Source organism: Melopsittacus undulatus, chromosome 1 (genome assembly GCF_012275295.1).
Source record: "Melopsittacus undulatus isolate bMelUnd1 chromosome 1, bMelUnd1.mat.Z, whole genome shotgun sequence".
Lineage (NCBI taxonomy): Eukaryota > Metazoa > Chordata > Aves > Psittaciformes > Psittaculidae > Melopsittacus > Melopsittacus undulatus.
Window position 1 is genome coordinate 144,364,975 of NC_047527.1, and position 12,514 is coordinate 144,377,488.

General features: G+C 41.4%; 1 protein-coding gene across 1 annotated transcript; it reads right to left on the bottom strand.

Annotated features, from left to right (window-relative positions):
• Positions 1-584: 584 nt before the first annotated feature.
• On the bottom strand, positions 585-8,609 carry MPLKIP (M-phase specific PLK1 interacting protein). The gene is made up of 2 exons (XM_013128512.3): positions 8,168-8,609; positions 585-4,108 (listed from the first exon to the last, which is right to left on the bottom strand). Exons 1-2 carry the CDS (start codon positions 8,525-8,527, stop codon positions 3,905-3,907), a joined length of 564 nt encoding a protein of 187 aa, XP_012983966.2. The 5' UTR covers positions 8,528-8,609; the 3' UTR covers positions 585-3,904.
• Between the last annotated feature and the right edge of the window lie 3,905 nt (positions 8,610-12,514).

The window sequence follows — 12,514 nt, forward strand, 5'->3', positions numbered from 1 at the left end:
GGGGAAGGGAGAATCAAGTGTTTACTGTTGAGAATTTAGGAAAATGTTGTAAACCCAAGTTTTAATTCATTGCAAGTCAGTCTTGACTCATGTATAAAAAGCATATGTATGGATTTGAATTTAGAAGTTGCTAAACAGAGCAGTTTATTGCAGAGTTGATAAAATGCACTACCAGACAAATTGATGATACAATTTTCAATGTGTAATGTTAGATACTTAACCTATCTTGGTTGCATGAGTAAATCCTCTGACATCAGTGAGATAACTCAGAAGCACAAGTTGATTGATATCCCCAGCAGACTATAAAACCTTCCCTTTAGAAGGGAGCCAAATAGCTACTTTTAGACTTTCCATATAATGCGTGTTTCAAATGCTCCCCCTCAGATGTCTAATGAACACATTCATATGAAATGAACAGCATATAAAGGTATTCTTAACAGCAAAAGAAAAACAACCCGACTGCAAAAGTAGTTACCCATTCTGTCAACCAGCAGTGCTTCCCCTGCAAACTGTTCCCGGTTTTGACATGAGAAAATGCTACATCTTACTGCCTCATTGCTAATTCAAAGGAGAAAGTAGCTTGATAAGAGTTAAAAACCATGTTTTAATTGGAATTTTAACATTCTAAATTGTTTCGCAATATCAATGTAAAATAGTGCATACAAAGTGCCAAAGAATGAATATTTCATATTACAAAGTCACGCAAAACCCCGAACCTGAACATCTTTGAAGTATTACAGTACACAATTTGAGGTAACTGCCCACCTGGTGTGTTGCAATGGTACACAAGAGTTGTACTCAGGCGATTTAAGTTATCTTGCTGTGATATTAGCACAACATGGTAGCAATAGAGTTCATTGTTAACCACAGTAGCAAACAGCAATAAATGAAATTGGTTTTTTACTACAAGAGTCACTAGTTTTATAGCTCTTTTACAACTGAAAGTCAGACAGACTTGACAGACCAACTCAATGCAAACAAAACAATGGAAAAGTACATCAATCCAAACTTTGGGAAAAGGAGCTAAATAACTTACCTTAAAATCTGTTGAAGAAAAAATAATGCCCATACTCTTAGTGTGTTCATTACAGAAGAATCCCTCTGTTAACAAGACACAGGCACTATTTTGTTTCATGGGTTCATGAAGAAAGGATGTGTTTGCGCTGTACTTTTTAAAGACCAAATGCTATTTCCAGAGCCATACTGTTCCTATGAAGGGGCTTCATTAACAAATGAGGAAGTGATATCTCCATTAGAAAGATGTGGGGAAAAACAACGTTTGCCATATGGGGAAAAAGGAGAAAAATCAGTGAGGAAGTACATGCTTAAGCTTCCCGGGTATCATAGCAAAAAAGGCAAAGTTTAAATTGGCTTTAAGTATATTATATTTATAATTCTAAACATGTGTTCATACATCTCACAGGTATTCAACAATGACATTTTGAAAGTTTTACTGTAATTGCAGAATGTCTCCTAGAAGACAGAAAGGTGAATCTTTTTAAAGTTTTTGGTGCAGTATGATGAGGTTAGTAAGTTTGTTACATCTGCATTTTAATTCCTTGCTGATTCTTCACCAAATTACTGTAGCCTTTAGCAGTATGATGTGCTTATAATTGTTGGATCATATCCTGAAGTTCATGGGAGCAGCAGCTTAAATAGTTGGAACTGTGGAAGGCCTGTAGTGATTAAACAATGATTCAAGATTATTTCCTCATTTCTCTTTCTGGAACATTCACCTTCGTTGATGTCCCAGTTCCAGGAGTTAACAGTTATTACCAGAGAAGGTGGCTTTGATTCCTGGGTCAACTGTAAAGCTACACTGGAAAAATGCATCTCTGCGATGTGCAAGGACAGCTAATACTGGCTACTGTATAAAAGCAGTTCAATCTCTAACAATCTCTCTAACATTAACCCTTTTCCTTTCCCCTTTCCAAATTGAGTTTTTTCCTGTGTCTAACTGGGAACATGTCATAGCTTTAGTCTCTTTTGTAAAATTGTATCTGTTTCTCCAACATCACCAAACATTTCAGGAAGTAAACTGCACTGAATTACAAAGGAAACAGTAACAGAAAAGGTGACTGGGTTAAGCACCCAGTAACTTTCTTGTGAGCTTCACAGTGCCTGACGAAAAAGTAAAGAAAACTTGATACTTCACTTTTTCCACCATGTCATTAACTGATTTATAAATTCTAAAGATCGGAACTTGCCCCATCATCTCAGTTTTGCTGGTACACATGACAGATAATGATACTGACAGCTGCCATTTAAGGCACGGTTTTGTTTCTGGGATGAAGATGTGACCGTTCTTGACACTGAGCAGCCCTTCTGAATGCAATACTGAAACAGTACAGTCAACTGAGGGAAGACACCAGTGATAAACTTTAGATTTGAACTGAGGGAAGACACAAGTGACAAAGTGCAAGAGACTCAGCTAGGACATTTCAGCATGTTAACTCCCTTCCAGTCTGACGTTGTTCCTGAAGGCAGTATTAACCCAAGACATTTTATGCTCAAACAGGTAAAATATATATGACTATTCTACCTCAGCAAAAGACAAGTTAATCACTCTAATGTGATTCCCTGTGCTTTTCTACCTAACCATGCTTCACAATTACAAAAATGTTTTCTGTGAATTATCTAAGATGCTTTAAACTAAACATGTTTTGAAAACTGAACTAATGTTTTAGTTAACTAAGTTTTCACCCTCTACCTACTACTTAAAAGCCAAGCTCAACAAATAATGGTTCCTTCAACAAAAATGTAAATATCTACTGCAGGCTTAATGCGGCACATTAAGAGCAGCTGGAACTATCTTATTTATTCTAAACTACAATATTCCTAATGGATTTAAGAATGGATCTTCCACACATAGACAAACTCTATAAAATCCCTCATTTTCCAGTTTAGTATAAAAATATAGCATGCATGCACACAAAACAAGAGCCCTCCAGGCAAACATGCCTGCCATAGGTAAAAATAAAAGATAATTAAAAAAAAATTGAGAAATCTTGTACAGGTTAAAAAAAAAGATGCTATGCATGTACTAAAGTCAGCTGTATGACACATTGCCATTCCTTTTATGCTATTCTAACAGGTGGATCCAGAAAGTACATCTGCTTTTATCTTGATACTTTACGTGCTTTTTAAATAGCCACTCAACAGACCTGTTAATATAATCCAGAAATGTCTACTTACTCAAATAAGATTGATTTTAAGTACAAAAGCAAATTATTACAGATTTATGTTTATGACCCAACAAATTGAACTTTCCAAAGACAACACATTTGTTTCCTGAGATGGCTAAAAGTCACGTTTCAACTTCATGTTACACTATAATTAACAAAAAATACTATGCAGAAAAACAGAGGTAAACTTCAGCATACAAGCACATTTACAGAAATCACCTAATTTCACTAGTACTATTTGTGTTCATGTGTACACCTTAACAAAAGTCCTAAAATAATCTTTATACATTACAAAACAAGGATTTACAAAATTTCCATTTTATTTCCAAGCTATCCATCCTAAAAATGTTGAAACATAAAAAAATACCATTTCCTAAAGGAGTTTACAATAAAAGGCTAACAATCTGGCATGGAAGAGAGGTAAATATATGGAAACCTGTTTTAACAGTCACAGATCAGTCGCTGGTGATTAAAGAACACTTTGTTCTTCAAAGATGGTAGGCACTTCCACATAACCGAAATGTAAGTTTTCCTACCACTCCTTTTCCCTCCCGTACATAAAAATATCCAATGCAATAAAAACCAAAAGTAGGATAAAAGGGCAGACGTGGGATCAAATAAAACCATTAAGGTCTTGATTATTGTTCATCTTGGGTAAGTGTAAAGATTATGTCCCAAAGTTTTCCTGACAAGATGGAGTTATTTGGCCTTTAAAAGTGTTAGCTGAAATACCTCCCTTTTTTACCAGTATATGTTGTTTGCTCACTGCTGTATTGTTGGTTTATGTCTTTAACAGAAACTGGCTCTAGGCCAGCCCATGGGTCCTCAAGCATTGAAGGTCTGTAATAGTTTTCCACATCATTAGACACTCTTTTCTCTCTGCCATGCGCTGTACCAAATGGAGTAGATGTCCTGGGTGATCCCTTTGGAAGAAAACCATCAGGTAAAGAAACATTTAATAGACTAATTCAAACTAAAAGAAATAAAGTTTCCTTCTAATGTAGCAGAGCTTTGAAGCTGATTATTAACAATAATTACTACTCCTCATTTGCATCTTCCACAGACAATAATAACTTTATTATGCTTTCAACTGAGTGATGTTTTACCAGGATAAGAAAAAAAACCCAAACAAGTCTTTTCCAAAATACTTGTTTATGTCACTGTGGTACATAACTACGTAGAAGCTCCTCATGCTATTTTTCAGAAGCTGCTTGTGTCAATGATATAACTCAAAAGCTGAACAACAAAACAGGGAGCTAGAGGCTGAGGAAGAGTTGATAATGTCTACAAGAGCAGAAGTCAGATATCAAGTACTTACAGATTTAACAAAGTGTTGTATAATTCAAATAGCCACAAATGACTGAAAGAATGTACTGGGAAAAGCAGTCTGTTATAACCAAACTAGTGTTAGTGGGCAATCTGAGAACAGATGACTTTATTTGATACACAATCTGGATAGTAATCAATGACTAAACAGATGCTGCATTAAAGAAAATGTTTTGCAGGGAACTTTTTTCCACCTCCCTGAAACCTGAGGTTTTGTCTAAAGCTGTATTGGTTTAAGTTCATTTGTTTTAACTGATACTGAACACTGATACATAATAGTCTCCAAACATGCCTGCTGAATTCTCTATGACTAGAGAACCCCTTGAGGCTGATTATCAGCCTCAGACTTTGTAAAGGAGAGTAAAAGCACTAATTAAGGGCCCTACAGAATCCAAGCAAACAGATCCTATGAAACAATTTCTGGGCAAAACTGAGAAGTGATGCAATATATGAAGGCCCTATGTTTCCACAGATTCCACTGAAACTGTTTGAAGCGATTTCTAAAAGTGTGCTGTGGCAGGAGCCTCCTTTTGCGGGCCCAGTAAGTACTTTAACTCCTAAAGCTTGGCAATCATGGATACACAACCAAATACAGAATCAGCCATGTCTTATTTACAAGGCACTTGTTTCTAATTATTCGTGGAATAGAATAGGTTATATAGCTCACATGATGATTTCGAAACAGGAAAATTACTGGAAAGTAGAGAATTACTTTACTGTATCAAAACCATGAGGGTCAGGTCACAGAATCATCTCAGAATACATCTAAAACCTTTTCTAATAAGGGACATGGAACTTCCTAAAGCAAATCAACATGCACTAGCAAAATGAACATTTATGTTAGGCATTCATAGCTAATAGTACAGCAGTAGTACACAGTGCATTCTATCTTCAGAATAAAAAAAAACAAAACAAAAAGCCTCTAAATCACTATGTGTAATGAAGACCCTGTAACTCTGACACTGTAGAGCAGTTTGAAGTGTGGAGTGTATTCAGTGTTATGCCTAACCTGCAGAACTCAAAAGGAAGCTGAACTGACAGTGATTTGCAGCATCTGGTGCCAGAACAAAGTAATTCAATGGTAAGGCTCTTTTAGATAGATATCTTTATTGTAAGAAATTTCATTGTAATAAATTTCACCATAATATAATGCAGGCCATCAGCAACACTGACATTTTAGCATGGTTGAAATCTAGGAAATTTGTTAGAATGTAATACAAGACTGACAGCCTTCAATAATTTAAACATGTTAAATCTAAGCCTTTAAAAATAAACGGAAGACTAGTCATTATATGCTTTTTTAGAAAAAAAATCAAAATGTGATTATTCACTTTATAGGCCTGTGAAAACAGGAAAGTATCCCTTTCTGTGCAAGTGTAGCCATTCTGTGCAAGAGAGTTTGGTTGCAAAGATAACCTCAAAAGACCTTTGTATTTTACTCACGCCAACAGCTTTTTCTCACCGAACTTTCCTCAAAGAAACAGTAACTCTATTCTTAATAGTTATTGCTCAGATAAAAAAAAATATCTCTACAGCAGAAAACCTCCCATCTTTCAGTGCTATTCATTAACATGTTACTGAATGGGTTGAAAATGGGCACAGTCATCAGCTTTCTTCACCTGATGTAATTTTAGCTGCTACCAGATGCATAGAAAAACAAAAATCATGACTGTACCATTTTAAAAAGATCTTTTATTTTACTTTCTGTTAAATTTTTCAACCCATCACCACGACTTAGCCACTGCTACTAGCTGGTTCACTGTCTCCTGTTGGATGAAAAGAAACACTACTGACAAGTGAATTCTAAGAGAAGATATGGAAGAAATACAACAGACTTTAATCTCAAAGGTGGCAGTAGCATCATAAATATTGAAAGCACTGTAGTTCTCTTTATCATCTACAGAAAAGATGGGAGCTAGCCACATAGCTCAGAAGAAATATGATGCTTAGAAAATGCAAGAAAATACCTCTACCTAAACCTATTCATGGCCTCATGGACTGAGATCCTTAGTTGCCCACACTGAAGAAAATGAGGACTCACAGTTAATGAGACTTCCTCCCTCTCTGATTGCCTCTATTGCCCTCCCAGGCAAAACAACTCATGTATATACACATAAAAGTACATACATACACATTACTTTAGTCCTAGGCAAAGCTATATAGAGAAAGACATACAGTGTCCTTCTAGGCTTTGAAAGCATCACCATCAGGTCAATTCTTCTGAACTACTCAACAAGAAAGAAGGGGGAGAAATGAAAATGTGACAATCCAAGACTGGATTCAAACTTGTACCTTGTTTATGACAGGTTTCTTACTTAACACCAGAACAGAGCCTATGAGACTGTTCCTGCTCACTGGTTCTGACATGAAGCAGTTGTGAATAAAACCAGAGGTGTATTCTGCTCAGCTAATTTTAAGACAGGCTTTGAAACTGAGTAAGAACTACTTAATTGAATAGCCAAAGAATGAGCTTCTGAAGGGAAAACAGATATCAGTGACATGCAGGAACCTCACATCCTTTGCCTTTGAAAAAAGTACAGAGGCGTCCTGAGTACAGGAAGCCACCTGTAGGCTTCCACACTGAGAGAGATTTTGTTGTTGTGTTGAAAATGTATGAAGTTCATAATGATTCCTTTCCACCAACTGTAAGATTCCTGTAAAGTAGTCATCTGCATCATAAAAAAGTAACCAAGACTTTTTGATGAAAACATGACTATGCAGTGCAGGCAAATTAAGATTTTACTAGTATCTGTTAAAGATTTGACTTCATTATTACACTTAATACATGTCAGTAAGAGCACCTAAACATTTCATCATTGTACTGCATGTGTAATTTGTTACACTTTTAAGACTGCTCAATATTGCATAAAGCCAGCTATGTGCATAAAGTTGGTATAATATCAAGAACTGTCATCCCTATCTGCATCATCAGTCCCATACCCAGCTAAACCACCTGAAAGAAAAGTAACTTGCAAAACCTGTTGTTGACAGCTCTCAGGAAAACTACTCCTTATAAATGGAAGCTTTCAGTGCAATGCAGACTTTAAAGTGATACTGTAATCCAAACAGATGTTCTCAATTCTGCTTAAAGTAGTGTCAGCTCAATTCCCTTTAACAGAGCATTCTTTTTCTCTACTCGCGTCTCAGAAAGCTGTGTGTGGACAGGGCAGTTTCCACGATGTAAAAAAGAAAACATAAGCAAAGTAAAAGCACACAGCACTTCACCACTGTGTTAAACTGACCAAAGGGAGGTGCGTACCAAAGGAAGGAATTGTTTGATGCAGTTTTGGGTGGTACTTCGCTACTCTTCTACCTTTACATCCAGAAAATTAAGAAACCTACACTCTTGAGTCCCTGTGTCTTCACAACAGGCTTCAGCCAAACCTGGGGCCCTCTCCCCTCTCCTCATCACACAGTTGCCTGATCTGGGGTCTCTCCAAACTCTCTAATGGAGAAAAGACAGCCGTTCCTTTGGAAAGACTTCCTCTCTCCTGAAAACCGTGGTGAAGGGGATGGCCACTGCGCTTCATCACATGCCCTCGGCCTGCTCTACCCTGCGGGCTGAGGGCCCGGCTCCGCACCAGCAACTCCCTCCCTCCCCACTACCCCGCGATACAGAGGTGCAGGCCTGTGTCCCTCACCGCCCTGCCCCATACCTGGTAGGGCCGCTGGAAGCCCCCGGGCGAGCGCTTGTGCTGCTGCGGGTGCAAGGTAGCTCCAGCCGGGGATTTGCTGCCGTAGGGAATCGGGTACCGGGGACTGACGCTGTGCGGCCGGCGCGGGGTATGTCCCCCGTGCGAGGGACTCCCGAACCGCCCGCCGCCGCCATGGAAGCCGTGTCCTCGGGGCGAGTGGCCGCTGCCGTAAGGCCCAGGCCAGGGCATGTAGGGCGGCGTGTGGTGGGGGCTCCCGTAGCCCCGCGGGGAGGGCGGCATTGGGCCTCCGCCGGACGGAGGGCTCCGGAAGCCGTGGCCCACGTACGGAGGCGTCGGGGGGCGGAAACCCTGCCTGTACATGACCCTGGCGGCGCGGCGATGGCGGAGTAGAAGTAACCTGCGCAGCGGCGGCGCCTCAGCGGGGCGGTGTCGCTGCTCCTGGGTTTTCTCTTCCCCCCTTTCCCCGCCAGGCGGTTGATAAGTTCCGGCCTCAAAGCGTTCCGGGCTGCGGAAGGCCAGGCTGGGGACACCTGGCTGGCAGGGCCCGGGATGGGAAAGGAACGGAAGAAGGGGAAGGAGCCGGGGTTGGCTCGGTCTCTGCCGGGAGAGGGATTGCCGCGGGCTTGCCCTGCGGCAGGCGCCTGTGTTCCCTCCCGGTGCCTGAGAGCAGGTCCCATGCGTCCTGCTTAGGGCCGGGAAGGCGGAAGGTCGGCTCAGCAACGGTTTGTAACGCATTGAGCTGGAGAGGAATAACCTGAAGTAAAAAAGCCTTAGCAGAGATGCATGGCAGCTGTGCTTGTTAACTGACGTTGTAAAGCATAAGTGATAAACCACCGTATTTGTGAACGTGCTTAATTGTAAAGTGAACTCCCGCGGTACTACAGCTGTAAAAATCAACCAAATCAGCTCCAAGTAAGCAAAGCAAGTATTTGCCTCCCCTTGCATGGCACCTCAAATGTGCTTATGTGAGCTCGTTTCTTATGTAGCCTTTTAATAATGAGCCTCTAGATATTTAAATTATAACTGTCCCAATGAAAAATGTGTTCAATGAAATATTTAAAATAGTACTTTATTAGAAAGATTGCCCTTTTTTAACTCAGTTTGAACTATCAGCAATTCTTCAGAAGAGCTGGTAGCACAGGCTATGAGAGCCACACATACAAATTTGCATGAAAGTCCTCTTTCGGAGGAGAAGCTTATCTTTAGCAACCTAAGCTCAGTTTAATGATGTTCTTTATGAACATTTCTGCTCTGTTTTTAGCAATGTTAATGCAAATCCACAACAGCTCAGTAAAAAAATAATGCAGATTTTTCTTTTTAATTTCCATCACTGCAATGAAGCTCTACTTGGTTTTAGGACAGTGCAAGACATGGAGATTAAAAAGGGCTTTCAGAAGAGCAACAAACAAAAACTAGCCAATAAAATAGGCAGACTGTTTCTTTGTACAACAGTCTTGCTTTTCTTTGGCTTTAAACAGCTGTTTGGGTGTTTGGAGTGTTTTGGTTGGTTGCTTTGGGTTTTTTCCCCCAGTGGCGATAACTAACTTGACATGCTCAGTGGACTCAGCTCCCCACCACATTTTCATTCTGCCTGTGAAAAATGGGGCTATAGCCTCACAGTTCTAAAATGAAAGTTTCGTGGGTTAAGTCCAGCCTGTAATTCAGAACCACTCAGCTGCTTGCTCACTCCTCCACTCCTTCCTCCCCCTGCTCCCGGAGGGATGGGCAGGAGAATCGAAAGAATGTAACTCCCTCGGGTTGAGATAACAGTCTGGTAACTAAGGTATAACACAAATCACTACTGCTACCACCAGTAATAATAATGATAAGGGAAATAACAAAGGAAGAGGATACAACTGCTTACCATTTGCCAACGGATATGCAGCTCAGCCCAAGCAGCAATGTGGGCCTTCTGGGTAACTGCCCCCATTTTATATACTGGCCATGACGTGGTGTGGCATGAAATACCTCTTTGGCTAGTTTGGATCAGGTGTCCTGTCTGCTTCCTCCCGTCTTCTCCTCCTTCCTGGCAGAGCATGAGACTCAGAAAGTCCTTGATTAGAGTAAACATTACTGAGCAATAACTAAAAACATTGGTGTTCTCAATGTTGTTCCCAGGCTAAAGTTGAAACCACAGCACTGCACCAGCTATGAAGAAGGAGAAAAATGACTGCTACTGCTGAACCCAGGACAGGAGGCTAAAGCTCCTCATGCATTTTCTTTTGCTTATCCTTTACTGTGTTATCTTCTCTAGAAGACCCATTTTATATCTACTATTATTATGATGCACACAGGGAATTCCAAGCCTACACATGACACTTAATCTTATCAGCCTTATTCCAGAGAAGAACAGCTTAATTTAATTTAAAGTCTTTTCAAACCGAGCAGATCAGAAATACATACTGTTACACACACGTTGGCTTATGCTGGGGTAAATTCACTGATGAATTTCTTGTTGACAAACCCTAATTTCCTCTTGGGTTTCCAGCGTTCATGTTACACTTCTCATTGCACATCACTGTGGAACAATGGCTGATGGAGCGTGGGCACACAGATTATGAAGGGCTGAATAATCCCTGATTTTGACTTGCACAACCCAGGCTTGAAACTGAGTGAATGACAGTGAACTGTTGTGGACTGGCTGCAAAGCAGTGGGCAGCTTGTGCCCAATCCCAAAGTCTCAGCATTAGAAAATGGCATTTATGGAGAGTGCAGGCCACAATCCTAAGTCAGCAAGTGCCTACGTGGAGCTTGACATGAACCAAGGATGAAGAAAGCTGTGGGTAAAGAAGCAAAAGGAGCAGTGCAAGCAGGATGAGAGGAAACTGGGATGTGTTAAGACACAATAATGAACTGTTAGCAAGTTTTGGAGACTAGGCTCTCATACGCTTAATGTAACCAAATTGTATCTTAGTTGCTGTGTGCTACACTGTACATGTATCCACTAATACAGCAAGCTATTGATTATGTATCCAATCTTAATACAGACAGTTACTGTGTATGTATCAAAGTATAATACACTGAGACATTGTAAGCAGACACAGAGACTAACATGGAAATTCTAGCTTAGCTAATAGCTATGTATAGATAGGCAGGTGGACAAACTAACCAATAAAAGAGTGTTTAGTAGTGCATGGGTTATCACTAACTATAAATATAAGCGATCGTGATCAATAAAGTGAACAAGATGTGTAACTCATATTGAGTCGTCCTCTTGATTCTGGGTTCCTCCTACACATCACTTCTCTGGCTTAAACCACAACATCAACAAACCTGATGTGTAGATTTTCTCTACTTTCTTCTGGATTTGGTCTGTGTGACATAGAGTGCTCTGTACACTGAGCTAGAAGCACATGTTTCCACACATCAAACAGCAGTTTGCCCAGGAACTAGATGTTGCAGCAAAATAATCCTGAAGTCTACTTTGTATAAATACAAAGGGTTTAGTCCAGCCACCTGTATCCTGCATGCTAAGAAAACAGGCAGCCAAGAAAGCCAAGAGCATCCTGGCCTGTATCAGCCCCAGTGTGTCAGCAGAGCGAAGGAGGTGGTCATTCCCCTGTGCTGTGCACTGGGGAGGCTGGACGTTGAATCCTGTGTTCAATTCTGGGCCCCTCACTACAAGAGAGACATTGAGGTGCTGGAGCGGGACCAGAGGAGGACAACGGAGCTGCTGCAGGGACTGTAGCACAAGTGTGATGGGGAAAGGCTGAGGGACCTGAAGGGATTTAGTCTGGAGAAGAGAAAGCTCAGGGGGACCTTATCGCTCCCTACAACTACCTGACTGGAGGATGGAGCCAGGAGGGGACTGGTCTCTGCTCTCAAGGAATAAGGGATGGGACAAGAGGAAATGGCCTCAAGCTGCACCAGGGGAGGTTTAAACTGAGATGAGAACAATTCCTTCCCCGAGGGGTGCTCAGGCATTAGAACAGGCTGCCCGGGGCAGTGCTGGAACCACCATCCCTGAAAGTCTTCACACACTATGTAGATGAGGCCCTTAGTGACACAGGTTAGCGGTGGCCTTGGCAGTGCTGGGGGAACAACTGGATTTGATGATCTTAAAGGTGTTTTCCATCCCATCTGATTGATTCTGGGCAGCCGAGAACGGGCGCACCTCTTATCGGACCCTGCTTCACAGCTGAGCAGCGCCGAGCCCTCAGCTCAGGGCGGGAAAACCGGGAGGCGGAGCCTGCGGGAAGCCCCACCGCGCGCCTGCGCACTGCCCCGACCCGGGACCGATTTAACGCCGCCGCCGGCTGTGGTGGGGTTAGGGGGTGTCGGCTGGCGGCGCTTGCGTGGTGCGTTATCCTGCGCATCTTTTGGCGGCGCTCTGGGAGGTGTGCGGCG